At 38.1% G+C, this 14,738-nt stretch overlaps 1 protein-coding gene across 1 annotated transcript in view; it reads left to right on the top strand.

The window, feature by feature from the left end:
• The window catches only part of TMEM135 (transmembrane protein 135), a 255,523-nt gene that overhangs the window by 209,485 nt on the left and 31,300 nt on the right, over positions 1-14,738 (top strand). The window contains exon 7 of the mRNA XM_070457152.1: positions 13,954-13,995. Coding sequence (XP_070313253.1) covers positions 13,954-13,995 — 42 coding nt within the window. The remainder of the gene's footprint in view (positions 1-13,953; positions 13,996-14,738) is intronic.

Raw genomic sequence — 14,738 nt, 5'->3', positions numbered from 1 at the left:
CACAATTTTCCTGTAACCTGCAAGAGGAGTTTGAATAAACTACAGCCGATGGCAGGAAAACTAAAGAGTGTCTGAATGTTCAACGTTAGGATTGGGCTGGGAAGAAAATCGCAGTAACAAGAGAACTGGATGTGACGTTAATTACACGAAGGTATATAACTCTTCCATCCAATGTGCCTTATTGGCAGTCTTGGTTTTCAGCATCCTTCTATGTTCCCAACAGTAAATAAATTCTGTGACTTTATTAATTGTATGCACACAGAGCAATATCTACAACTACATTATGGATGCTGCAAATGAGGTTACTTTCTTTGGCAGAGATAGTCTAGATGAATTCCTGATTCCAAAGCAAGAAATAGAGGTATTTTTTGTTTTTTGCTCTTTTTTTGGCTTTTAACTGGTATTAATTATTTGAATTTTATAGTATCTTAAAGCTTGATACTTTTTGGCCTCGTTTAGTTTTGAAAAGAGTCATTTTAAAACCAATTCGTTAATCCGGCAGAATGTATTAAAATGTCTTAAAGTTGATGTGTAATTTAATCTATTATCTTAAAGGGCAGTATAAGTTTTTAGATGGCTTTAACAGAATTCAGTTTCTAAGTTGATATTTTAAAAGTTCAAACAGATGCTATTAAGTGAGATTGAAGTTTAAAAATAAGCAACAAGATGGGATTCAATACTAAGTCATGAAAGCTACACTTGGAATATCTTTGTTAAACACAGGTCTGGTCATGTCTTCTCTGATAGCTCAATTGGTAAGGAATCCATTTGCAATGCAGAAGACCTGGGTTCGATCCCTGGATTGGGAAGATGCCCCGGAGAAGGGAAAGGCTACCCACTCCAGTATTCTGGCCTGGAGAATTCCGTGGACTGTATATTATCCATGGGGTCACAAAGAATCAGACACAACTGAGTCACTTTCACTGTTCTGGGACATGGGGTCTTTTGCCTTAGAGGTAAATTTCAAACTCATGTTTTTAAAATGTGTCTTTTTTTTATTGAAGGATAATCGCGCTACAGAATTTTGTTGTTTTCTGTCAAACCTCATCATGAATCACCCATAGGTATACATATATTCCCTCCCTTTTGAACCTCCTTCCCATCTCCTCGCCATCCCACCCCTCGAGGTTGATACAGAGCCCCTGTCAAGCTCATTTTTTAGAATTAATTGATTTGCCTGCACCAGCTCGGCCTTGGTTGTGGCCCGCGGGACCCTCAGTCTTGGTTGCGGCGTGTGGAGTCTTTAGCTGTGACATGCGAACTCTCAGTTGCAGCATGTGGGATCTGGTTCCCTGACCAGGGATCAGTCCAAGCCCCCTGCATTGGGAGCTTGGAGTCTTAACCACTGGACCACCAGGGAGATCCCTCAAACTTGTTTTTGACACGTTTGGCCTGTGCCAAGCCCTTCTCTGCTCTGTTTCCTTACCTCCATTTGCCACTCAGGTTAAGCCTCTTCAGTTCCGGAATGCCCAGGATTCTCCCTTGGCTAGGTCCCACATGGACTGTCGCTGTCTGCTCTCTCCCTCCTCTTCTGCCTGCCTGTGCCCTCTTGAGTACATCTTCTCTTCTGGGTAGCCTGCCGTGCCCAAGCCGGGCTTAGCCACCCCTCCTGTGTGCCCCTTGAGCACTGGGCGCTTCATATTAAAGTGCTTCCGACAGTGCAGTAGCTCCTGTCACTTATATGTGTACCCCTCTGGGTTGTGAGCTCCTGGAGAACACGGACACTGGCTGTCCCCAGCACTTGACAACCTATCTGGTCCATAGTCGACTCAGAGTAAATGTTGGTGAAATATTTAACTGCGTGAACGAGTGTGAATAATGCCCCGACCTATGAACTTTACGGTCTCACCTCTTGTGTGTGCTCGGTCGCTCAGTCGTGTCCAACTCTTTGCCACCTCATGGGCTGTAGCCCGCCAGGCTTCTCTGTCCATGGGATTTCCCAGGCAAGAGTACCGGAGCAGATTGCCATTTCCTTCTCCAGGGGATCTTCCCGGCCCAGGGACTGAACCTACGTCTCTTGCATCTCCTGCATTGGCAGGCAGATTCTTTACCACTAGCGGTCCCTTGGAAACCCTCTTTTTTTCAGTTGTAATTTCTAGTTCAGTATAAGCATGTCTATAGCAGCATTCCCATTCCTGCTTTTTGGACTTGATAGCCTTATATTACAATCACTGTTAAATTTCATTTGAAGATAGCTTCTCATTCAGAAAAGATTAGAGACTCCTTTTTAGATCCCTGTTTATGCACACTTATGTCTAAGTGTCAATTCATGCCAAATTATCAGTGAAAAAACTAATAAAATTTTATATTAAGGCTGAACACTGGGAGTTGTTAATATGTAATGGGGTAGCTGATTTTAAAATAAACATATTTTTAGATACTAAATATTTTTAAAAAGCTTAGAATTGCTGTTAAAAAATGAGTCCAAGAAACATGATACCCAATTAGAAATATTATTACTCAAAAGTAGTGTTTTCAGTTACTAGACAGATACAGATTTCTTTCTTTCAACTTGTTATTGAGTGGCCTATGTGCTATGCACTGATGTAGGCACTTGGGATACATAACTGAACAGTGTGAAACTCCTGAATGCTTTAGTAATTAGAACAAAAAGGAGCTCAGAATGCACATACACATATTTATGCATATACATAAAATACTGATTAATATGCTGTAGACAAGCCTGTTTCTGAAATCAGCAACAGATTTTAATAATTATCGTACTTAAAGTGAAACATTGAAGTTATTATGTGAAAGACTAAGTGATGGTAGGATTTGGGAGGAAAGGGGAATTGTGCCTTGAATTTTATTAAATATAGTAAACAAATAAAATTGATCTTCAACAGTAATATGCTTGGCGTGTTATGGTAGGCTGTGTTATTGTTTAAAAGCCTTTGCTGTCTCTCCCTGGGGAAGCATTATACTCACTGACCTATTAACATCATGCCTGGTCTTCGATTTGCTTTGGCTAATAAAATATGAGTGGAAATGATTTATGTTTTCTTTTGAGCAGAAACTTTGAGTCAGAACACAGTGTCCTATATTCTTTTTTTCTCTGCTTTGACAATTCAGCAGATCTGAATAGATGTTTCTCCATTACCCTAAGGTCTGAAATAAAGATGACATGTAGTTGAGACTTAGCCAACTCTTGTTTGATATGTAGCATGAGCAAGAAATAACCTTTTGTTGTTCAAACTGTTGAAATTCTATTACTGCAATGTAACCTGGCCTGATGGTTCTCGAGCTTGAGCATGCGCTGGAATAATGTGGAGGTTTTGTTAAAATGCAGAATGCACAGGTTGTTGGACCCCACTCTTTAGAGTTTCTGAACTCACGAGAACTGCAGTGGGAACCAAAATTTCAGTTTCTAACAAGTTACTACGATTGGATGCTGATGCTGTTCCGGGTGGTCCATGCTTCGAGAATCACTGACCTAGGCTTTCCTGACTGTGTGGTCTATTAGTTTATATTTCTAGATACTTTAATTACACAGTAAGTGCTGCGGTTTTGTTGTTGTTGCTCAGTCACTAAGTGGTGTCCGACTCTGTGACCCCATTGACCGTAGCCTGCCAGGCTCCTCCATCCATGGGATTCTCCAGGGGAGAATCCTGGGGTGGGTCCCCATTCCCTTCTCCAGGGGTCTTCCCGAGCCAGGGATCGAACACGCGTCTCCTGAGGCTCCTCCATTGGCAGGCGGATTCTTTACCACTAAGCCACCAAGGAAGCCCAAGTGCTATAATAACAAGATGCAAACTGTTTGCCAGCATCATTACTGAAGACATAAGCTCTATAAACTGCTTTTGATTTCTGAGATATGGACACTCAAAATGCCATATGGAAACATAAGTTTTGTAGAATGGAATAGATAACTTTGGGAATTAGTATCACATTGTTGTTGTTCAGTCACCCAGTTCTGTCCAGCTCTTTGTGACCCCGTGGACTGCAGCACGCCAGACCTCCCTGTCCCTCACCATCTCCCAGAGTTTGCCCAAGTTCATGTCCATTGCATCAGTGATGCCATCCAGCCATCTCATCCTCTGATGCTGTCTTCTCCTTCTGCCCTAAATCTTTCCCAGCATCAGGGACTTTTCCAGTGAGTCATCTGTTCACATCAGATGACCAAACTACTGGAGCTTCATCACCGGTCCTTCCAACGAGTATTCAGTATTTCCCTTAAGATTGACTAGCTATCACATTAGCAAGAGCCAAATAAAACCTGCCAAAAATATACAAAAAGCAAAGAAGTTTGAGAAAGAGTCACATACAGTTGTGAGAGAAACTGTCATTCCTGTTGGACTTGGTAGCAATCCTCTTGAACAAGGAGGGTGGTTGGAGAATGGATTGCATGTGGAAGGACCAGGGTAACCAAGATGAGAGAGGTGAGAGAGTGTGAAATGTATCTGAAAGTAACTGCTAATACAGTTTGCTGCTGAGAGACAGGTAAGGGAGAAGTGATCTCATGAACCTCTTTCAGAAGTCCCATTTCTTGTTTGGTGTGTGATAGAAAACACAACACAGCTTCGTTCCAGGTCTGTTTTTGTACTCATGTTTGGAATTGAGGTGCTTTTGGAATTCAAGTTGCTAATGGTGGCAGATTTAATACCGATTGCAATTGTCCACAAAGTTTTGGAGAGACTTATGTAAAAAATCACTCTTATGAAGAGGGAGGTAGGTAAGAGAAGGCAGCAAAGAGTCCTGAACAAAGTCAGGCCAATCACGTTTCATGGGGAGGATTTTGGTTCCTTGCTATCCATGCTCTTCTGTCCCTTGTAAAGTCTTTGCATGATTTTCGTTGGGGGAATATTGCTCTGTCCTTCCATTCAGGTGATTTGTGATTTATCTCCTACAGCCCAGGATCTCTCATCTTCCCTGTGGTATTTCTTCTCCCCAGTGAGACCCCAGCAGGCACAGAGAGTGAGTTATGTGGATATAAACAGATTTCCTTGTGTGTGATGCTGTCTTAGCCCAGAATCTGTCTAGGGGCAGATCATTTAATCTCCCTAGGCCTTGGTTTCTTAATCTTACAGTTCAACTCTCTTAGGTTAGTTTAGTTCCAATATTTCATTTTTCTAGTACCATTTATAGTCTAGTGGGATTCCAGTATTTTAACTTGCCCAGTTTTTGTCATATGTAACACAAGTCCATCACCTTTGAGATGAATGAAATAAGCCGGAATTTTTAAATGAAGGTTTTTCTTTTAGAGTTAGATACTCTGTAGTACTCAGTTAATCATAAAACTGTAGTTTTCTAAAAGCTTCCAAGTGTTTTTGCTCCATTATTCAAAGATGCATATTTCATTTTAGATGTGAACTTTGATATTAAATATGCATAACTTCATGAAAAAGTATAGCCTAAATAGCTGCTAATTTTGTTCAGTATGCAAACCAATTGCTATGTTATTTTAATAACATAGATACTAATGTGCATATGAAAATAAATTATATGATTCAGAGATCCTATATCATTGAAAATCTTTGTTTTAATCTTTTCCCCAACCATTATAGGAGGGAAAAAAGTGAAAATACTTGACAATCTTAAGGTCTTTAAAAAATAGTTTGGTTCAGTATTGTGGTTAGAATTTTTGTTTAATGTAAAAAATTTTTGTCCTTAGTAATACCATGATTTTAAGAAACTTGGTAAGTTTTTCCTTGGATTTATGTAAAACACAATTTTGCTTCTAAATTTGGTTTTTGCCTATTGTTAATTTGGCAGGTGTAAACATATGCCATTTCCTTAGGAATTGGAAACAGTTTAGGTCAATGGAAGTAAAATCTACTTCTTTTACACATATTTTAGTTTGACTAGCTGACTCATTGGAAAAGGCCTTGATGCTGGGAAAGATCGAGGACAGGATGAGAAGAGGACGACAGAGGATGAGATGATTGGATGGCATCACCAACTCAATGGACGGTTGTTGTTCAGTTGTGTCTGACTCTTTGCAACCCCACAGATTGCAGCACGCCAGACATCCCTGTCCTTCACCATCTCCTGGAGTTTACTCAAACTCATGTCCATAGCATCAGTGATGCCATGCAACCATCTTGTCCTCTGTCGTCCCCTTCTCCTCCTGCCCTCAATCTTTCCCAGCATCAGGGTCTTTTTCAATGAGTCAGCTCTTCCCATCAGGTGGTCAAAGTATTGGAGCTTCAACTTCAGCATCAGTCCTTCTGATGAATATTCAGGGTTGATTTCCTTTAGGATTGACTGGTTTGATCTCCTTGCAGTCCAATGGACAAGAATTTGAGCAAACTCCAGGAGATACTGAAGGACAGGGAAACCTGGTGTGCTGCAGTCCATGGGTCACACAGAGTTGGACAGGATTGAAATGAACAGAAACAAGTATTGTTATTACTAGTTCATTTTGAGAGGGAGATTCATCCTAATTAACATTTCTTTTAGAAACAGTCTGAAGGTGATTCTTGGTTTCTTAGCAATTAAAGAAGTCCTGGAGCATGACCTTCCTTAGTTTAGATTTTAAAGGAAAAACAGTTCCAGGCTTTCCAAGTTTAAGGAGAAATATGATTCTATTGGAGTTGTTACTGTAATTTTGAATCCAAATGTTTCCAATTTATATTCAAGACATACTAGAAAAAAGTACACAATAATCATCTGGGGACTTACAATCACACTTGATTACCCATAACTGCTGCCTTGCTTCACCAACTTTCCTTAGGTTATTGAGAACAAAGCTAAGCACCAGTGTTCCATTCTATGTGAAATAAATGTACTGTAAAACATTTACCAAAATCAAAAATAATATTTTTAATGCAGTGGGGAAAATCACTTTTAAAGAAAGCAGTTAAAAATTGTTTGGAAGGTCTATGATGTGTTCATGAACAAACAAACTAATCCTCCACAAATTTCTTCATCTGTTGTGGTTCCAACTTAAGATTTTTGTGTATGAGCATTCTTAAAGTAAGACCATAATATCAGCTATTTTGTTTTCACATATTAAGTGCCATATGTTGGCTGAAACCAAACTCTCTGAGTCTGTTTTATTCTTAAAATAATAGTAGACCTAGGAGGAAAAAACCTGTTGTGTATGTTTAAGCAAAGAAGTGTATTTTAATTGCACACCCCAGGTTCCGAATAGTAAGTTGAAATGATTGATTTAACCTGTTGGAGTGTACATATGTAATTAGAACACTTAAGATTTTTTAAAAACAAAGCTAAAATAAAATCTTTAAATTAATCCCATCTCAATTTTTCTGATATTCTTTTGGTAAACAGATATCAATCAAAATCTATAGTTGTCAATCCAGTTTCAGTTACTACATTATAGTTCCAGTTCAGTTCAGTCACTTAGTCATGTCCGACTCTTTGTGACCCCATGGACTGCAGCACACAGTCCTGTCCATCACCAACTCCCAGAGTTTACTCCAACTCATGTCCATTGAGTCGGTGATGCCATCCAACCATCTCATCCTCTGTCGTCCCCTTCTCCTCCTGCCTTCAGTCTTTCCCAGCATCAGGGTCTTTTCAAGTGAGTCAGTTCTTTGCATCAGGTGGCCAAAGAATTGGAGTTTCAGCTTCAGCATCAGTCCTTCCAATAAATATTCTGGACTGATTTCCTTTAGGATGGACTGGCTGAATCTCCTTGCAGTCCAAGGGACTCTCAAGCGTCTTCTCCAACACTGCAGTTCAAAAGCATCAATTCTTCAGCGCTCAGCTTTCTTTATAGTCCAGCTCTCACATGACTACTGGAAAAACCATAGCCTTGACTAGATGGACCTTTGTTGACAAAGTAATGTCTCTGCTTTTTCATATTCTGTCTAGGTTGGTCATAGCTTTTCTCCCAAGGAGCAAGCATCTTTTGATTTCATGGCTGCTGTCACCATCTGCAGTGATTTTGGAGCCCCCCAAAACAGTCTGTCTCTGTTTCCATTGTTTCCCGATCTAGTTGCCATGAAGTGATGGGGCCAGATGCCATGATCTTCGTTTTCTGAATGTTTTGTTTTTTTACACTCTCCTCTTTCACTTTCAACTTAGGATGGGTGTTTTGGGACATAATCCCATCATAAGTGAAAGAAGAGCCCTGCTGCTTTTCTCAAATCAAACAATTTAAGGAGATAAAATGCAGGACTAAAGAAATTTGAAGCTGAACTCATAAAGTAGAAATAAAGTAATCAAGCAATTGTTTCAGAACTTTTAGTTAAGATTATTTTCATTTATTTGACAAAGATACATATAACTTTGCAGATGCCTTTTTTTAATGATATGAGATAGTATATTTTTGCATTACTCAAATGGTCTGCAGCACAGTCTCTTCTGTATGTTAGGTGCCTGGTAAATGTTGAGTAAATAAAAATAGATGCTAGATTGTTTAACCAATATGTGAGTTTCCTTCTAACCAATTCAGTGAGTGAAAAAAGGACAAAAGAACTCTGACATGATACGTACTCAGCGTTTCTTTTTTTGTCATCGTAGTCCCCTAGTTATCCATGTTCTTTGGGATCATAATTTCAGAAAATTCTATCTACATCATTTGTTTTAGTTATTAATTTTATGCCTTCTAGCAAAACTTTTATAGCAGTATTAATTAGTGAAGTTGACTGACTTTCACATTCTCTGCCAAGGTGTTGGTGAAATAGAGACAAATAACTTTTACAGTGTTATCCTAAATGTTCAGATACTGATGTTTTTAATTAAATAAACTATACAAATAATATATAAATGCATACTTATAGAAAATTTAAATGATATATGAATATAGAGTAAAAAGTTACATTCTTCCTTCATGTCTTTTAACCCATGCCCTAGAAGAGGAAATGGCAACCCACTCCAGTATTCTTGCATGGAAAAAAGTCCCATGGACAGTAGAGCCTGGCAGGCTACAGTCCATGGGGTCACAAAGTGCTGGACACAGCTGAGCGACTAAATGCAAACTTCAGTAGGTAGACTGCTAGTAACTGTTTGGGGTGTATACTTTTCATCACTTTCTATAACATTATGTATACAAAAAACAGCATTTTATGTTTTTTTCATTGATATATTTTAGCATTGATGCTTAATATATCAAAAATGTAACCTTTAATCATTAGATTATAGAATTGCTTCTTTTACTTAGCAGTGTTTCTTACAGGTCTTTCATAGCATATATATATTTATGGCAGTAGTTGGTCTTGTAATCTTACAGTTAAAAAAAGAGAAGGTGTCTTTCAACCTTTGCAGGAGTAAGTTCTGTGTATAAATTTTATAAGCAGTAAGCAAATGTAATATTAGTAGCAACCAATAATCTCAAAATAAATTCAGGGATTTGTATGTATGTTTTATTTTAATTTTTTAAATTCTTGACAGCAAAATCATTATTTATAAATGATTTGGAATAAGTCATTTATTTTCCATCATTATTTTAAATAATAATAGTAGCAGTAAATAAAATGGTAATAAGTGATAAAACTTCTGAATTGGAAATCATTTAAGGAGCCACTATGGCAGTCTTTTACGTCCAGCCCTATTTTAGAAGGCGACGAGATGGAGCCCTTCAGTGATTTGCTGTAGGTTGACAGACAAATTATGACTAGTTTCTGTTCCACTGCATCATGCTCTGCCTTAGAAATATTTAAAAGGAGATTTATAAAAGTATATCTTTTATGTCTATTATATCTAAGGAAATAAATGAAAACTGACTAGACAAAAAATTTTAGGAGTCAAAATAGTTCTCAGTGTTTTCAGGTTACTAGAAAGCACATAATGAAGCAGCACATTTACATGGTCAAATTCTATGCTGGTGCTAAGTGTTAGGGTGTTCTTAGAAATTTTATAACTTCAGGAATAATAGGAACATGAATGTCACCTATCATTAAAAGTCTCATGTTAGTGATACTTACTTAGGGGAACTTAATGCAGTTTAACTAAAACTTATTTAGAATTAATATTTTGCATGCCTATGAATTTGTTTTTAAAAGGAAATGTGCAAGAAAATGATTGTGAAATCACATCAGAGCTAGAAATTCTTCCAAAAATGGTTTACTAGTGACCTCTGCTGGTACAATGTGGTAATGAAGTATATTTCGTATCTCAAAAAAGTATATCCCAGATATCATGAGACATTTCCAGTAACTCATGGAAGGAATTTCATGGAAGTTAAGAGTGAAATAAATAATCTTTCTGGGCAGAGCTGTTGCTTTGACCAACGCTTGCATTTCTAATCGAAAAAAATTGTCTTTGTGGCTTCCCTCCTATTACTATTTGACCAAAAGTAGTGTTCTAATATAATAACATCAAATTTAATTCTTTCTTATGTATAATATGCAATTCCAACCTGACCCTCTATGAGTAGTTGTTTATCAGCTAAGTTGTTTGATATAATGCTGCAGATTCTTTTCTTCTCTTTGTCTCCTGGCTTTGTTTTATATCATAGGTAGCATAGAACCTTGCAGTTGTAGAGATTTAGTAACTGTAGATTCAGTTATTTATGCCATTTGCACAGACTAACTTTAATAGGAGAATTTGTGTATACATGAGTTAAATGCATTCTTTTTATGCCCGTTCAAAAAAATGAAAAAATTTAGAATGACTTCGTATTAGAGAATGATTTTATTAGCAAAATGAAGTTTTGTTTTTCTTTTATGGAAGAGACTTTCTGCATTACAAGTTGTGGAGGAATAAAAAATGCTCATTTTCTTATTTTCTTTATTGACACTTAATTCCTAGATGAGATTTCTCCTTTGAACCCAAATCTGCATACCCAGCTGCTTGCTTCCCTAACATTTCCATTTACAGCTCACATGCATCTCAAACTTAACGCATCTGATACAGAGCTTTGATTTTTCTCCTCAAAACCTGTTTCTCTAATAGTCTTTCTCACTTCTGTAAATGGATATTTTATCCTTCCTTTCACTCATACCAAAAATATTTTAATAATTTGTAAATTCTCTATCATACCCCACATTCATTCAAACCTTCAAGAAATTCTGCCCACTCTGCCTTGAAACGCACTGAGTCATTCCCGTCCCCGTCTGCCGCTGCAGTCTGGTCTCGCCGCAGGCACCTTACTCCTAATTAGGCCCTGTGACTCTACCCTTGCCCTCCTGTAGCCTGTTTCCCAACCAGCAGCCAATCTGTTATCTTAGAAGTTAAGACAGCTCTTTTCACTCCCCTGCCGGGAACCTCCCGGAGTCCTCACCGCGCCTGCCGCGCCGGCGGGAACTGCAGACCACTCGCCGCCTCCTTTCCTACCGCTGATCCCGCGGCCTCATCTCCAACTGCGGCTGCGCTCCCGCTGCCGTAACCCCAACGCACCACGTAGAGTCCTCTTCCTTCAGACTGAAATGCCCTTCCCTCAGTTCAGTCAGGTTTCTGATCAGATTACCAAACTCCCCCTCTCACTCTCTGGGTGGCCCTTCCTGGCCACAGTTCGCCAGGAAAGAACACTGGAGTGGACAGACATTCCCTCCTCCAGGGGATCGGCTAGGGATCGAACCCAGGTCTCCTGCCTTGCAGGCGGATTCTTCACCTTCTGAGCCACCAAGGAAGCCTACTCCTGATCACACTAGGTTAAAAACAAACACAAAAGGCCCAGGCTGATACTGGTTCTCCCCTTTTCCTGCTTTGCTTTTTGCCATCCTAGTTATCACCACATGACTTATTTAGTTTCTTTAATCCTATCTCTCCCCCATCTAAGATGTCAGTGGTAGGAAAGCAGAGACCTGTGTTGTCCACGGTTAAATCCTTAAAACCTAAACCAGAGCTTGCACATAGTAGGCACTATAGGAGTATTTGTGGAATAAATCAACCAGCCTTAATATCTGAATGAAGAATGTGATTTGATCTACATTATAATAACCAGACCCATCTAATAGTGAGGTGCCTTTCTTTTAATGGGATCTCTTTTGTATAAATCTTTATATCATACTTTTTACATTTAACACAGATTTCATAGTTAGGTTAGGGCTCAGATGATACTTTTGATGTCAGAATGCAGGCCAGTATTGCTGTTTTAAACATTCTTTTTCTGGGAATAATTACTTTTTTGTCCTTTTGACATAGACATCTGACCTCAATTACATTAAGAGACCTTATACACATGAATGGAAAGAAGAATAGCCCCTTTTGAATCCATGCTAAGACTTTATCAATATGAAGTGCTTCCCACAGGGTTCTGCTGAAAGAACCAAACTTCCATCATAATGAAATTGCAAATTCATTTGTGGATGCCCTTTTATATTTGAAAGCTACTTTTTGATGTTTGGTCTGCAGTTAGATTTATTGTTTAAGGTCACAAATAATGCAATCCTGACTAGACCAAGTTGTCAGAATCCTTTATTTAGCACTGCGCAAAGACAAATGGCTATCCTTTAACAATAACATACCAACACCAAAATTTGTTCCCAGTTGTACATAATCTTTTAATCAATCTGTTGCTCTCTGTTTTCCAGTCAATAGACTCCCAGCCTACCCCCTCACCACTGCATCTATCTAGAAATTACTCAATTATAGGTTTTAAATGACTGAGAAACACTTTCTTCAGATGAAAACAGATAACTGGAAGAATTTTAATGCTGTAATTTTCCCATGCACATTTTTAGCTTAACATATGAATTATTTTGCCTTTACCCTCATTCTGTACAGGGTAGATAATTACATAGTATGTTAGCTAAATTCTCTGGTTACATTCTCACTGTTAACATGACCACAAAGTGGATTATAGTGCTTAATTGAATTCTTAATTCTTTAAAACATCTCAGTGCATATGGATTAAGTTTTTTCCCTGAGATTCTATAATGTCCTCCAATAAAAATGTATGTTTAAAAATTTCGAGACTGATTTCTTTTGTTTTTGTTCATTTCCTTTGTGACCTTTCATATAAAAGACATACAGATAGAATTGCCCAATTAGATTTAAGGCTATGCCTTTTGTCTGCGAATACCCAGTGTCTAATAGTAATATATGTTAGAGAATCATTATATGACCAATCTGTAGTTTCTCCAAGGAATTTTAATACCGGAACCACAAAAATTCTCTGGTAACTTGATGGTACCTACAGTGGAGCAGACCATTAAGACCAGTATAGTAAGGCCCCTATTTTAAAACCTTGTTTAAATGCCTTTTGCCAATCAGAATCTTCCCTTCTCCCCCACCTTTAATTGCCATGTAGCTTGAGTCTCCTCAATTAAAAGGAATACCCTGTTTTAGGAGGAAGTATAAGAGAAAACCTTGATTTTTAAGTCAGATGAGTTCTGACTATGATTTATTTTGTGACCTCTGGGAGATTGCCACATTTTGGGGGCCTGTGCACAGCCGTGATGTAGAGATACACCTGTTTATAGCACTATGATGTAGTTGAAGGAGACGGCACATATAAAGGGTGCAAACAGTGCCCAGCAATAGTAAGCGCTCAGTAATGTTTGCAGTCTTCCCTCTGCTCTTCTCCTCCGCCTGCCGGTCCTCCTGCTGCGCTATCTGTTCTGATTGGTCTTGCTCAGAAGTTAAAACTGTTGAACTAAACTTGGAGCCCTTTTGTACCTGCCAACTGTACATTGCGCTGCACTCACTGAATTAATAATTAAAGAGGAGTCAGGACCCTGAGTTGACCTACATATAAAACACACCCAGCAGGCATATGTGGCCTTTTTCTTCACAGCAAATTGTTCCCCCCAGGATTGGGTGGAATGAAAAATACTCCACTCACAGCCTTCATTTTAAGTCCACGTGGATCCCATAGAAGATTTACATTAAATCTCTCTTCAGCCTGCAAATCAGAGCATTGAGCTTTAAATTGTGTTAGTGTGACATGGGGAGGCGTTATCATTTTAATCTTTTTGTGTTAGGTGGCTTGCTTTACTCTTTGTTGTTCGTTTGGCCATTTGTACTGCTCACATCACTGTCCTGAAAGAATTTCACCTTAACAGAAAATCATTTTCAGGAAAAATTTTAATAGCTATTTAATACTGCTGCTTTATATTTCAAAATAAGTTATCATCTTATTACTGTAAATTTTTATTGTTTTAGGTGCAAAGACGGTTTGAAAGGATTTACATTCTCTGCACTTAGGTAAGTTACATCTTTTATATACCTTTATGTTAGAATTTGCAAGTTAGCTTTTTTTAAAAAAAATGTAATGTCATTGTACATAATTGTTTATTTATGACTCCACTTTTAAGTTGCAAGTAATTTTAAAAGTTAACAAAAGTGGCTTTGTGGACATTTCACTAACAGAGTAATTTATTAATTTTCCTCCTAAAAATCAGTCAGTCAGTCAACCACTATTTGGGGGGTCTGTTGTGTGCCTATACTATAGGGTGTTTAAGAAGATTACAAGAACTCTCTGTTCAAAGAGAACAGACAAAGCTACATGTGAACAATTACTGGAAAACTAAGTCCTTAATTGTGTGGCACCAGATTACGGGCTTCATTAAGGCAGGACTCATGCATTATCAAACACATTTCAGATTATAAGCTTCACTAGAGACACTGACCTTTTTACCTGGTAGTTCATCTCTTATCACAGTAATTGACACATAGTTGATACTGTAAAGATGTTGGTTAGCATTGAATTTTATAGTTCACCAAGCATAATCACATACATTAGGAAATTAAACTTTCTATATTATTGAATGAAATAGTTTTGGTTGTGGAAATTCTTTGGTAACAATAACTGAATCATAAAACACAGCAATAATTTCTCTGTGTCATATGTTTCATTAAAGATCATGAAACTTATTAGAAAATATCTTTTTATTGTTGTTGCACTGGCTGTATAGAATTCTTTGTTAAACTGAAAGTTGGTAACAAAT

Source organism: Odocoileus virginianus, chromosome 28, assembly GCF_023699985.2.
Source record: "Odocoileus virginianus isolate 20LAN1187 ecotype Illinois chromosome 28, Ovbor_1.2, whole genome shotgun sequence".
Lineage (NCBI taxonomy): Eukaryota > Metazoa > Chordata > Mammalia > Artiodactyla > Cervidae > Odocoileus > Odocoileus virginianus.
The sequence above is the reverse complement of the archived record's forward strand: the minus strand, read 5'-3'. Positions and strand labels throughout refer to the sequence as shown.